At 45.7% G+C, this 14,025-nt stretch overlaps 1 protein-coding gene across 23 annotated transcripts in view; it reads right to left on the bottom strand.

Annotated features, from left to right (window-relative positions):
- DOCK7 (dedicator of cytokinesis 7) overlaps positions 1-14,025 on the bottom strand; it is a 93,803-nt gene that overhangs the window by 18,884 nt on the left and 60,894 nt on the right. For 13 of the 23 annotated variants that reach the window (XR_006163025.1, XR_006163027.1, XR_006163026.1 and 10 more), the window contains 13 exons: positions 13,054-13,149; positions 12,818-12,958; positions 12,587-12,700; positions 11,375-11,545; positions 10,547-10,686; positions 6,936-7,105; positions 5,969-6,123; positions 5,153-5,335; positions 4,604-4,739; positions 3,513-3,609; positions 3,038-3,055; positions 1,171-1,267; positions 322-456 (listed from right to left, as the gene is read on the bottom strand). Coding sequence is in view for 19 of the 23 variants with exons in the window: in XM_033067643.1 (XP_032923534.1) it covers positions 322-456; positions 1,171-1,267; positions 3,038-3,055; positions 3,513-3,609; positions 4,604-4,739; positions 5,153-5,335; positions 5,969-6,123; positions 6,936-7,105; positions 10,547-10,686; positions 11,375-11,545; positions 12,587-12,700; positions 12,818-12,958; positions 13,054-13,149 (1,653 nt within the window). In the remaining 4 variants the exon portion in view is untranslated. The remainder of the gene's footprint in view (positions 1-321; positions 457-1,170; positions 1,268-3,037; positions 3,056-3,512; positions 3,610-4,603; positions 4,740-5,152; positions 5,336-5,968; positions 6,124-6,935; positions 7,106-10,546; positions 10,687-11,374; positions 11,546-12,586; positions 12,701-12,817; positions 12,959-13,053; positions 13,150-14,025) is intronic. The other 10 variants (XM_033067647.1, XM_033067648.1, XM_033067649.1 and 7 more) reach the window with 1 other exon arrangement.

The raw sequence follows: 14,025 nt of genomic DNA, 5'->3' as shown, positions 1-14,025 counted from the left end.
CTCTTGCAGCACACCTACAGAAACTGGGAAACAAATCCATTTAAAGTGAGATTTGTACAACTTAAACCCCACCTGTGCCTTGACCTCCCCACTCAGTGCCAGCCAGTAGGAACCCCACCCCATCCACAGTGTGTGAGCTGCACTTTGCTGGTGCAGCCAACCCCAAAATGCAGAAATGCAGGTACTGCCCATGAAAACCTGAAAATTAATACTGCCCAAAATAAGAATTGCTTGGGGAAGTGACCCCATACAAAGGAAGAAATAGAGCCTTCCTCCCTCAGTGCTGCTCAGGGTGGATTTCAGCCCCCACAGAGGATTCACCTTTGACACCAAAGCTCTCTGTGTGGCAAAGCAGTGCTGGAGGTAAAGGGCACTTTGGTTGCAGGCCATGCTGTGCAGCAGCACTTTGAGCACCCCACCCAGGATGCTCTCCTTGGACTCGGTCACGGACACCGTCTGCAAAGGAAACCAAAATTCCATGAGAAAAATGAACCTGCTGTGTGCCTGGGACAGAGCAAAGAGCTCTGACCAAGAGCCCTTGGCATGGGGAAATTACCCACTTAGCTGGGCCTGCCAACCCCCAGCTGAGGAGCCATGGGTAAAGCAGGTGGGATGGGGATTCTTTGTCCCCAGTGAGGCTCTGACCTTTGGGGACATTGCTCTGCTAGAGGGAAAGCCCACAGCTGGGCTCTGGCTGGGTTATTCAGGCACAGAGTACAATCCCTGGGATTCCTGGGTCTCTCTGCAGGTCAGAGGTAGATTTGGGAAGCATGGTCCTGCCTGCTCCCAGCCCATGCCCAAGTTCATTTGTACAGAAATCAGGGGACAAAGTGAGTGCAGGTCCAGAGGCTGACCTGGAACCCAGGGATTTGAGGCAGGTTTGGGAAGAACTAGAGGAACTGTTTGGGGTAGGGCAAGGTTTTTACAGTTCATTCCTGAATAACTATTTCTTATATTACAAGGAGGGGAGAATCTTCAAATTCTCATTTTCAAGACTGAAGGATGGCAATGTAAAACCAGATTGTTCCAGGCTGGGATTGGGAGAGGCATCACCCCTTTCCTGCTGCAGCTGAACAGTTCTCTCAGCACTGAGGCAGTTTAGTTTAACAAAGTACTGCCTGGCCAGGTGACTGTAATGTCATTACATCTCCATTTTCTTACCAACCTCACCTGTACAACTATCTCTAGAGTATCCAAAATTATCAGGTTGGCTTCTGTTGCAAGATTCCCATCGATGAGTGCCTCATGTTCTATCTCTGCTCTTGATCTGATCAGAGAAAACACAGCAGTAAAATTACCTCCTGATTAAGGAACAGACCTACATATTTTCCAGTCCAAAATGTTCTCTCACTGGCAGGTAACTCCCAGTTAGTTTGTATATTTATCACTGGACAACAGTACAAGGATATTTCAATGCACCCCTGAGAGGACAGGAAGGAAAACTCAGTTTTTCACAAGTACAGACTCACAGAGGCTTCACGTTCATCATGCTTGGAGAGCTCACACTGCTCTCTGACACTTCATTACTCCCCCAGGAACACAACAACAGTTTAGAAGCCCAGTCCACTCCAAACTGGCTCAGCAGCATCGTTAGGCATGCGACAGCACAACCAGGAACAGGACATGTGGCAGGCTGTGGACACACGGTGGTGCTACACGAGCTGGGAACCTGCACTGGGAGCAGCACAGGGCAGCCTGCCAGGCTGCAATCTTATCTCTCCAAGCTACACTGCATTTAATCCTTGAAGCACAGCTTCCTCTCTGAGAAGGACAAGGTTTTGCTGCTCCATGCCAGGCACCTGCTTTCCTGGAAAGCGTTGCAAAGTCCAGACCCACTCACACCTGTGGTTCCAGGAATTCACACAACCAGCCCCTGCATTGGGCAGGGATGCAGGGCTGTACTGCCAGAGCCCAACCCTGCCCTGCCCTGCCCTGCCACAGGTGCCATCCCAGCAGGAGGGTGACCAAAATCCCAGAAAAATGCACAGAAAGAGGGAAAAACTACTTGACTCTTGGAGCTGTATTGCAGCAGCCCTTCCCTGCCACACTCCTCTGGGAGCTGGCTCACATCCCCAGCATCTCCAGGACAGGAAGTTTTGGGACCTGGCCCCACATAAAATAAGACCATCTGGAGAAAATGAAAGCAGCTGCAAGCTGTGCACAGCTCTTGGAGTGAAAAGTGTTGTTTATGGGGTTTCAAAGAGCCAGGCTCTACCTACACACACAGGACACAGCAGACCCAGTCACAGCAAGCAGTGGTTAGAAAGCAGCTCTGGAGTTTTATGTAAGCAGCTCATTTGGAGAGACCTCATCCTTTGACCACCAAGGAATTCCACAGCTGTTCAATGTGTACTTGAGGTCCTTCTGGGAAGGACAGGGCTCAGACCCAGTGCTGGCAGTGAACTGATGAGGCTTTCAGGACAAATTTTAACCTGGTGTGACTCTGGAATTTAAATCTACATCACTTCATCAGCAGGTTGAAATATCCATGTCATTTGGTTTTCCCAATGACTCAACAGGACTGGAGCCTTGGACAAAAAGCCACTACTTGTGATAAGGAGAAATTACATTTTTGTAGGGGGCAAAACAACTAAAGGCTGTGAAGAATTGCTTTCTAGTCCAGAAAGATTCAATGTCTGTAAGAGTAAAATTTGGCCTGATCTCCATCTGGGCTCTGAGGACCCCATTCCTCAGAGAAGACTCCATTTCTTCAGAGCTTCACTTGGGCTGAGATTGCTTCCCTAGGATAAGGAACAATTCTTTTGCTGGGAGGATGGAGACCGCAGATTGCAATTTGAGAGACAGAAAACGTGCACAGCAAAGCTCAAACACAACTCCTGAACCCTCTGGATTAAACCACACCAAGAGAGGGGAATTTTTAAGGAAATGGGTGTAATAAGCCAAAAGAGCTCATTCCAGTCAGTTGCACACACACACTGAGAAGTTCTGCCAAGCATCACAAACAATGCTGTGATGATTGAGTCTGCAGATGTACAAAATGGCAATTTATAAGAACTGCACACCAATGCTACAGTACCTGGCTGGTTTGTGGCTTCTAAAAGCACAGCACATGTGGAAAAACAATCAAAGTGATGGATTAGGACAGGAAAGGAAAGCGAGCTTTGAGAACTCCAGAATGCTCTTATGGAATAAAGGAAATATGACATGAGATATAAATGCTATCTGTGGAAACTCTTAATGGATCTTCCCTCTAAATTACAGCTTAGGGCAGGGTTTTAAGACAGTAATGGATTGTATAAATCTCTTTAAATCTGATTTGGAAGTCTAAGGAAGCAAGGGACAGTGGAAAGGCAAAGAGTTGGGAGAGCAGTGTTAAAAGCCATTTGATATTTTTTGGTTTTTTTTTTGCAATGCCAGCCCTGTGCACCTGAAGGCTCAAAGCTGCTGGCACAAGGGCTGAGGGGCTGCTGGCAGTGACCTTCTGTGGGGAGGGGGACCCTGCTCTCACAGCCCTGGCACACAGGTAGAGCAGAAGGATAAGGCAGAGTTACTTGTCAAGCTTCTCTGTGTTCTGCCGCCAGTGAGTCATATCCTTTCTCCATCTCAGATTCTCCTGACTTCCAAAGGCACTCCCAGAAGGGCTCCTCTCTGCAGGGGAACAGCAAAACAACAGCACTCAGTCACCTGATGATCATTCTGCAGCACCAGCAGCAGCTCCAGATCTGCTCACAAGTGGCAGGTGGCAACAAAGATGATTTTCTAGAGCCTGAGGCTCTGTGGCACTCACCCAGGATGATTACATGGCCCTAATTCTGTCCCTGCTGAGTGCCATGAGACACAGAGAGGCAGCTGAGAACTCACTGGTGAGAGGAGTCCCTTCCTTGGACTGCACAAGGAGCCTGAGGGTGCCAACCCTCAGCATTCCAACACTGCTGTCCTCAGCCCAGGAATGCTCTCAAGGTGGTGCCAAGACCTCCTTTCCCACCTCACAATCTTTTATTCTCATTGCTGGAAGGGCAGGGGAATTTTAAATAATAAAAGCAATCTGGCTATATTAAGAAAAAAATAAAGGTTCCCATCTCTGAAGTGCTCCCTTAATTACAGCTCTAAACTTCTTATCCACCTTAGCCCACAATGACAGGCCCATGTGGCAGAGCAGGAGACAAAACCACATTTCTGGTTCTGTCCTAATCCCATGGCCACTCTTTGAATTTCAGGTGTTCATAAAAACTACTGGGTTTTACAAATAGTAAAAAATTATCAGAAGGTGCCTGTTAGCCCAGCACAGCTACTTCAAGTCTCCTTAAGTCAGCACAAATGTCCAGGCATTTTCAGAGCAAGATCAGGCAGTTTGTTTTCCTCTCTGATCCTTCAACAGGACACTCTAGAAGATGCTACACTGGAAAAAATTAAAGCAAGAACACCCCATAAATGAGATGTGATCTCACTTCAAAAGGAAATCAAGTAACAAATAAATTGTCGGCAATCTAGGAAAAGTGTAGAGATTTTGCAGACCCAGTGAAGGATGCTGCAAACAACCTTTTCTTTGTATCCTACACTACAGATGGGTGCAAATAACTGTTGGGGGTGGGAGGAGCAGCTTTTTGAAAAAAGGGATGGCACAGAGGACTCCTTTACTTACCCAGTTGTCCTCTACTTCTTCGGACCATTTCCTGCCTCGCTCCTATGCTGCCCAAAATGGCTTCTTCAAGTTTTGCTCTCATGTCTTTTGACTTCTTAAACGTCAGACTGTTCATTCTTTCAAACACTTTCTTGCCCTGCAAGTTCCAAACAAAACCATGAGGGAAGGCTTTTTCAATGTGGGGTATTTGCTAAGAGCTAACAACTCAAAATATCTAAAGGTATGTAGTTAGGAAGGAATCAGGTTAAGTTGGCAGGCAGATAAATCACTCAGATTCCAGTACTGCTACAGAAAACTCTTTTCAAAGTGACACTGCAGCAGCTCCCAGATGAGGGGCAAAGCAGCACAAACTGCTTGAGAAGTGGAACAAGGCACAGACACTCACATGGCTGGGGAGTAAACATGGGAAAAGCCTGGCCTTGGGATTGTGAGTACAGGAAATGCTTTGGAGGGAGCAGGAAATGCCTTTCTGCAGTCGTGTAAAGGATGGGAGTGTAAGGATGGGAGCAGGGCCAGGAGGGGCTCCAGGAGGTTCCAGCTTGGCAGTACCTTGTATTCAAAGCAGGACACACAGAGATAGAGCAGGTCCAGCAGGCGGTTGAGCTGCAGCACTGACAGGTCAGTGAACCATTTCTGCAGGACACTCTCATCTGCATTCTTCAGCACCCAGAGCAGGCAGATGAGGAGGCTGCGGCTGGACTCTGTTGAGAAGGTGGAGTGCTGCCTGCCACTCTGAAACACAGGTCAGGACAGGGCTTCACACCCACACATCCCAGTCACCACACAGTGGGAGTTTCTTCCCTTGAAATAACTGTAATAACCTCAGCAGCTCGGGGTTAAGCAGAGGGGCTCCATGTTACCTCATGCATTAGTGTCTCACTGAGAGTGCACCCAAATCCCAACAAAACGGGGTCCTGGTCTTGGAGTAAAGGCAAGAGGAGGCAGAAATGGAAGGGTCTGCCTGCTACCAGAATCAGGATTCCCTCTGTGTGCAGAGAACAGGGAAAATGGCCACTCCTTGTCTTCAGCTAGGTGGGATTTACCTGGGGTAGAATTTGTTCTTAGGGCTTAAAGCTCCCAGTGACTACTGCACTTCACAGAGCTTTTATAAGATTGATTCAGAACAAGAGAATCTTTATCAGGAAAGAGAATTCTCCCACTTTCTGAGGTTTGCTGATTTCTGTCCCTCCTTGGCATCTTCTCATGCCCCTCTGATACACACAGCAACATGCAAAGATGCTCTGTCCCCCTTGCTGCCCTTCTGCACACCCAACTACAAACTGATGTGGTCCCCTCAGAATCTGCTGAGTATTTGCAGGTTGACACAGACTGAGGGTCAGGAAATGGGGAGAGATGGATTTGTACCGAAGAAGGGAGTAGAAAACTGCTGGGCCTGGTGAGCTGGGGGACAGAAGTCCCTGCAATGGCCATGGCCACAGTCTGGCTGATCATGCTGCCACCCTCGCTCTCGTAATCGTCCACGGTGACACAGCTCGGCCTCCCCCGCTGGTTGTGACTCTCTGCAGAGAAACACAGGACTTTAGTCAGGCCCCAAATCCAAGGTTTCACCCCCCAGACTGCATCCACAGCACTGCTCTCACTGAACTGGGAATGCAAACTGAAAATCACCCCACTGGAAGGCTCCTGCAAAGAACAGGACAATGATTTGAGGGCACAAAAGCCAAGAAAGCAATTCCCAAATACAACCTACACAAGCTCAGTACCTAAACCCCTTCTAACAATGGATCTTTTGTTCCTTTGAACACTCCAAATCATTTCTTGCAGCTTTATGGTGTCATTAAATTCAAAGGATGTAGAGGAGAACTCTAAATTCGGAATTATTCCTGATTGGACTCCCTGCCCTGATTTGAAATAACCTCTGCTGCTCTTTGGAACACTTTGTAAGCACCCCTGAAAACAAACTGCTGATGATAGGAAGAAGAAGAGGAATTCTGCTTTTCCTTTGGAATTAGAAACTCTGCTTATCCTTTGGATTTAGGGACTCTGGTACAGTGTGAGGGGTGACTTTTTAAGCAAGTCTGAGACATAGATGGAAGCAGGCTCTGCATTTACATCAGCCAGTGGGATGTAAACTAAAATGCACTCCTTTTTTTTATTTCATGCCAACAAGATGGCAAATGCAACTTTTGAGTGCTAGCACATTGAAGGCACATTCTGCAAGTGAAAACAAACATGAAAAAATGTCCAAACCGCAATTCAGAAACAACCTCATCCAACAGCAAAGGCGTTCACACATCATTCAATTTGAGAAGCCAAACACCCCAGTCTGGTGAGCAGACAAGCAGATAACCAAGGCAGGGATATCAAATACCTGTGAAGTCATAGAGCTGAGGCACAGTTTCCATGATCACGCCAATCAGAGGTAGATACAGCATTGCCACCCGGGCCTTTACCTGGGGGTCAGCGTACCGCGGGTCCGAGTCGTGGCTGGACAGCAGGTTGTGTACCATGTTGATGACCTTCTTATGCAATCCAAACAAACTGTTAAAAGACAGTTGGGTCATGCACATTGGTTAATATCTTCAAAGGAAACTCTCTTTTGTAACTAAGGGGCTTCAAAAAGGGGGGAAAAAAATTCCCGTTTTTTATTTTTGACTTCACGCGAACGGCCGTTGCTTGGGGATTTTTGATCTCCCATGGATTTTACAGATGGCTGGTTTTTCACTGTGCCTTGTAAAGTGGGCAAAAATATCTTGTAGAATGCACACCCAATATAATGTGAACACTCTCATATTTTCCTTTAAAAACCCCCAAAGTCCCCAGCTACTGCTATGCATTGAATCTACTAAAAACTTCTAGAAAAACTTATGGAATATGGAAAACAGGGAGAGGAACTTGAGAGGACAGCAGGTTTAGTAAAACCATTCATTGCATTCTTTTTTTGTTTCTATTTAACACCATTTACAGTTAAATAATAATTTAACAGCTAGCAGTTTCACAGTTAATTTTAATACAGTTAAATCATTTACAGAGAGACAAACCCTCCTAAACCAGAACTTTACTTTAATCAAACGATCAGGAAGTTTCTGCTTCAGCTCCCCACCCTACCCCATGCAACTACTGAATCAAAACAGGAGATTACAGATCCATAATTTTGAATAAAAAGTGGCAAAGACATGAAGGGATAGAAGGAAAAACAGCCAAAATGGCTTCTGTCATTATTCAGATGCAAACACTGGCAGAGCCCTTCTATAGGGCACCATGTGTGACTCTCCTTGAAAACACAAAAACTCCCCTGAATCTCTCAAGGACTCTGCTCCTTTCAATCCCCTCAGCCACCACGCAGAGGCAAAACTCTCCCAGAGCAAATAGCAGGTTCTGTCTGCAGCTATTTGCTTCTGTAGGCAAACCAGCCAAGAGGACACTTTACCCCATGCATGAAGCAGCCAAGGAAGCTCAGACATTAGGCAGTAGCAAAACATAAGCTGCAATGTTCAGACCTGAGGTATTAAAACAAGTGCTGAATTTCAGGCAGTATCCACTTTACCTGAAAAGTAGAGGTGAGTTCTGGTTAAAAAAAAAAAAAAGAGGTTTTGACTGGATTTTTGGGGGTTTGAAGTTGACTATAAGGCAGCAGTACAGCTTGGGAGGACATCAGCTATTGGAGCTGCAGGTCCTCCCTGTGGCTTTTAATCAAGCCATAATGAGATCTTAAAATTGCTTGTTTGTGTAATTAGTGAGAGCCTTAACAGCTAGGAAGGAAACTCTCATTTAAGTGACTGGTTCCTTCAGATTAAGGATAAAGCAGTCTTTGTATTATTTTGAAGGAGTGGCACCTAAATCATGTTTTTAAAAATTCAAGGGAAACTATCCCACAGGCCATAAAACTGCAGCTAGGGAAAACATCCAAGCAATGCTGCCTGATTCCAACCTAGGGATGTGTGTCACTTTTCCAGGCCTGAGTGGGCACTGTGGATTGATCCATGGAGGAGAGGAGGAAATGCAACCCCCTGCTCTTCCTGCCTGATAAGGCAGCGAATCGATCTCCCCAGCCTCCCTCCATCCCCTCCCTTATCGCAGCCCTGGCCTGGATTTCTGTCAACACCCACCCACACTGCTGCAAAACCGACTGTGGCACTGAACCCTGAGGGCTGAGCTCTGATTTTCTCACTTGTGGCCTGCACCCTCAGCCAAGATGGGCAGCATGGACACCCTGCAGTGTTTGCACAGGCAGTGCAGGCTCCAGCTGCTGGGACTGTCACGTTCAGCTGGATCCCTTCCCCTGCAGCCTTTGTTTGTCCTGTTTTCCAGGCTGCAGGGCTGCTCTGTCACACTGAGGGATGCAGCCAACACACACCTCCAGGCACCAGGGAAATGACTCCTTTTCTCAATCCAAAGAGTTCTTACAAAATGAGCTAAAACTAAACATGCCCTGCTAATGGAGCAGAAAGAGCAAGGACAGAACACGTTTAAGGCTCTAGATCACCCAGCAAAGCCTGAAGCAGGTCTCTAACACAATAACCAACTAGATGAACAGTCCTTTCCACTCCTGCTGCAGGATAATCAACTGGGAACAATTCTGAGCTTTCCCCAGTGGTGGCCATAATATTTTATGGAAGGCAAGTGTGAACTCCCTGCTGGTGATACTGGATGACTCTTAAGTCTTCACAGCAAGGCAAGAACAGACCTGAACACATTTGTTTACTTTCTCTGATAGATACACCAGGAGAAATGCACAGAGTTTGAGCTTGAGAAGTCAACAAACCTGAAACTCCACGTTTTTCTGGAAAACAGTAAAAAAATAAATGTTTTACAGGTATACATCTGCCCCCAAATTCAGGAGTTTTGATTAAAATGCATCTCCAGAGCTGAAGTGGTACCAGGAGGCTTTTTCTGGCTAGGAAAGGCTTGAGAGAGGAGCTGCCTCCCCTGTGGACAGCAGCAACTCCCCTGTGCAGAGATTACCAGCCTGGGCCAGGCTGAAGGGCTTGGGAGGCAGGTAGAGAACAGAAAGTTTGTGAAGAACAAGGGCAGGCACACTCAGAGACTGGGCCTGATTTCTAACCAGTGAGCAGGATGCTCCTCTGGCACAAAAAGGATTTTTGCAGGCAGTACATATGGGTAAAGATTTGCTGCTTTTTCCACTTCAGGCCAAACAAATGGGACTGCAGTGTGTTATGTATATATACAGGAGAATATTCCAGTTTATGGCATCACTTTCTTCTCCAAGAGGAAACAGAATGAATGTTTAACTCCAGAGACCTCTTGGCAAAGGGGCAGAATTAACCATGAATCATCAGCATTTGTCGACTCGGCTGATATTTCTGAGTCCACCTTGAGAAAAATGTCTGTGAGGGAACTCAGGACTGTGGAAGCAATCAATAATTTCCATTGCAACCCATTTTAAAGAGGCAAGGCAGAAAACAGCCCTAAATAACACAAGGAACAGACTGGATGTCAGGACTACAGCAGAAAATTATTTGCTGCACAAGCCAGGCAAGTCACTGACAAACTCTGCAAGCTTGACTCTATTTGTCTATTTGTGTAACCCACAGGGGCCTCATCAGTGCATAATTTACAGTTAAAAAGAGCTGGGAGAACCACAGTGAAAATATATTGTAACATTTAAAACCACCAGCAAGAGAGGCTTCCTAAATGTTGGAAATTATTTTCTTGCTACATTTGAGAAAAGCTATTTTCCTTCCAGAGCTCCAGCAGTGCCCCTGTGGCATCTGGGGGCTCCAGCAAGAACCTCTTTTCCTTCTACTCAGCTGGAAAAATGTGACTGAAATCAGGTTTATAGAGTCTGGGATAAGGAAGAAACACAAGGGGCAAGAAGAAAGAAGATTCTCAAATCACTGTTTTCTTATCATAATTTACAAATTTATAAAAATTCTGGTCATGCCAGGACTTTCTTTGCATCCACCATTTGCTTGGAATTACAGAAAACTCTTTGAAAAACAAAACTTTGTAAAGATTTACCCTTCTGCATCAGGATCTAGAATGACAGCCAGCTCTGTGAGCACCAGCCCGGCCAGGTAATGCTGCTGGCGGAAAGGCACAGACAACTCAAACATGTTTGCAATCTTCTGGTCTTGGACATTTGTGGAGAACCCAGAACTCTGAAAAAATCAAGTTTCAGAAGCTGCATCATGAACAGAGTCAAAGCTTAGGGAATACACAAGAAGCAGTTTTCAGAATTAAAGACAACCTCATATCTTTTCCTTTTCTTTTTGGATCAAGTAACATCTACACTTAAATTCTATCCTAGATCAGTAACCCTTCCATTAATTCTGTTTGTTGTTGTTGTTGTCTTCCCCTGTTGGGAAAGTTAAACCAAATAACCTTTAAAAGTGGATTGGTTAAACTTTTAACTCAAGGATGCTCTTATTCAGGCTGAAGAAGGCTTTAATTTGATTTAGTTTATGTGATTTTGCAACTAATTAACCCACTACTTCAAATTACTTCTTCTGAGCAGACCAGCAATAAGCTGCAGGGAGCTCAGAAGTGTTGCCAGACAAGGATAACACTGGACAAAGTATTTTCTTTTATGAGTTATTTGTGTTTGTCCAATATAAGAGGGGACCAGCTCCCCAAGGACAGTGTATGGTTATTTCCAGGAGAGGGATATGGGCACTCTTTCCTCAGTAAGATCAAAAGAAATCAGAACCTATGTGGGAGGAAAAACTGGTTTTTAACTAAACACTTCCAAAAATATCAAGAGGGACTGAAGGTGCAGTGATACAACTGCTTCAGAGGGTTTAATTCTCAGCACTGAGCTCAACTTGCATTTCCCAAATTTCTCAGTACCTGGGAAGTGGCTGAAGACACAGATGGTGATGGGGATGCAGGTGGTGTGAGCAAGCTGCAGGGTAAATTCAAGGTGACATAGTGCTCATGGCTGCAAATGATGCGCAGGAAGTCCAGCCTCAGAGATGCCAGGTTGCTTGGATTTGATAAGCTATACAGCTTTGAAGAAACCTGCAAAATCCAGCACTGCAGTCAGCACCAAAAGAGAGTGTAACTGCAGGGTGAGTCCCACCCCTGCTCCCCAGAAACACCCCCAAAGCAAGGACTGGAGAGGTTGGTATCATTAAATGGTCACACCCATTCCACAGAAATGTTTTGTGCCAGAGATTAAGTTCCTGAGGTGCAGGAGCCACACCCATCCCAGACACACCTCTCAATACAAGATCTATACACCAGTCATATTTAAATAACCAAATGAAGAACTGTGGGGGTTGGAACAAGATGATCTTTAAGGTCCTTTCCAATCCCAACCATTCTTTGATTCTGTAATTCCCACATCCTATTGATTTCAGCAGGGAGTTTGAGTGTGATGCACTAACAGCTCCAGGATGCAGGGTGGTTTTTATACATATATATTTTATATATAAAAACATAATTAATGACACAGAATATCTGTAATATACAGCAGGCAACTTAAAATCTTAAATGGTCTTGCTGTTCTTTTGCCCATTATAGAGAATGTTTTAGACTCTACAGGGAAAATGAGTCTAAGCTTAGTCCCACTTCTCACTGATCCCCTGTTATCCTTTCTGTACACAGTGTCAGAATGGATGTGTGTAGTCAAAGAAAACTTTGTGGATCAGGGTGATTTCCCTGTCACACAGCAGATGAGGAGCCCTCCTTATGGGGAAGGACACCCTGCACCCCTCAAAGGATGGAAGAGGAGCTCAGTGATCAATATAAATATCCAGGGTCATCTGTCCTAAAGAGATCACGAAGCCTGAGCTCCCTCACAGAACCTCCCACTAAGTTTTGATTCAATTACTCTGAGTGTGGTAGGCAGAGGGAATAATTCTCCCTTCCAGCTGTATGTCCAGGGAGTGACTCCTAATTCACAGTTAAGAGTGCAATCAGAGAGGTGTAAACCCTAAATCACCCCTGAAAACACCCTGAACAGCAAAATTCTGTGTCCATATTTTACTGTTTGTCCAGAGAAATTTAACAGTAACAGGCTCTACCATGGTTCAGTTAACAATCTTTATCTGCATTCACCTGTTTGTAGCAGGTCTTAATAAGATGAAACACAAATCCTCTGTCCATGATGGACAACAAATCATTGAGGAAAAACGCGAGGCTGGTGTTGAGCCGCTCCACCATTTCCGTGTCCTGGAGAGAAGGAAGAGAAAACCAGGAAGCAGATGAAGAACCCAGTGTGTTTTCAAGCAAACAAGAGGCAGGAGGGCTGGTGGCTGAGCTGGGCTCAGTGTAATTGTTTGCCATCACCTTCTGGAAGCGGGAGACTATATCACCAGCGATTGTGCTGACCAGTGCAGTCACGTCATCCATGAAGCGCTCCGGGAAACGATTCTTCCTCGCCGTGTCCAGTTTGTCAGCAAAATACAGATGATGCACCATGCTCTTCACCTATGGGGATATAAATTACAGCACAGCCACTCGCAGCTGTTGCTGGCTCTGTCTGAAAGCAGGGGCTGGGAGACATCAGGGAGGTGTTTGCTCACCATCAGCTCGAAGAAGAACCAGGCCTGCTGCAGGGCCGCCTCCCGCACGCTCCCGCTGCACACAACCCACTGCAGGGCCAGCTCCTCGTGGAAAAGCTACAGAGTCAAACCAGAGTCAGCCCCAGCCTCCAGAGCAGCTCCCAACACAGCCCCCATGAGAAATGGCAGCACGGTCCATGGCAAGTATGGCAAACAATGAGTTAAGCAAACTAAATAACTGAGGACATGACAGCAGTGGTGGCATCCCATAAAGAAATCCCCGGCTAACAATGAGGGATGAGGTTATGACATGTGGTGTGAGAAACGTTTCACAGCATCTCGCTCCAGGATTGAATCTCAAGTGTCAAAAGAATTTTTCTCCCGCCCCAAGAAATAAGAATTTTTAAAAAAAAAGGTTGGTGCTCAAATTAGTTTAGTTTAAAAAGTCTACCTTTCTGCCTGGTCTGATTTTCGCAGGAAAAAGGAGTAAAAAGTGGACATATAAAGTGATTTGTACAAAGATGTATATTTACTGTGAGAAAGGACTTACAACAGTGAGAAAGAAACTCAAACAGAGGCTCAAACAGCTCTTGGATTTCTTTTCTCGGGACGACCAACCCACAGACTGACAGTGGCAGTGGCCACATTTTCATCACACAAAAGCTCTGGCATTTTGCCTTTCTGACATTGCTCACAAGGTTCTCACTTCCTGTAAGGGAGCTCACTTTCAAAGTGACTCCCATTCCCTTTCTGGAGTCTCTCTGGATTAACACCTGGATAAGTGAGCTCAGCACACCGAGCCATCCAACACATTTTCATTTTGCACACAAAATGTATCATTTACATGTCTAGACAGTGCTATTCATATTTTTTGAAAGCCAGTAATAAACTGACCTCAAACACTATGGCTATTAAATCAGACAAGCAACTCCTGATCATTTAATTCCTCCCAATTCAACTCCAAATACCTCACATTCCCTACAGCCTGGATAT

The sequence above is a fragment of the Catharus ustulatus genome, chromosome 9 (assembly GCF_009819885.2).
Source record: "Catharus ustulatus isolate bCatUst1 chromosome 9, bCatUst1.pri.v2, whole genome shotgun sequence".
Classification (NCBI taxonomy): Eukaryota; Metazoa; Chordata; class Aves; order Passeriformes; family Turdidae; genus Catharus; species Catharus ustulatus.
Note: the sequence above shows the minus strand (reverse complement) of the source record. Positions and strands in the feature narration are given on the sequence as shown.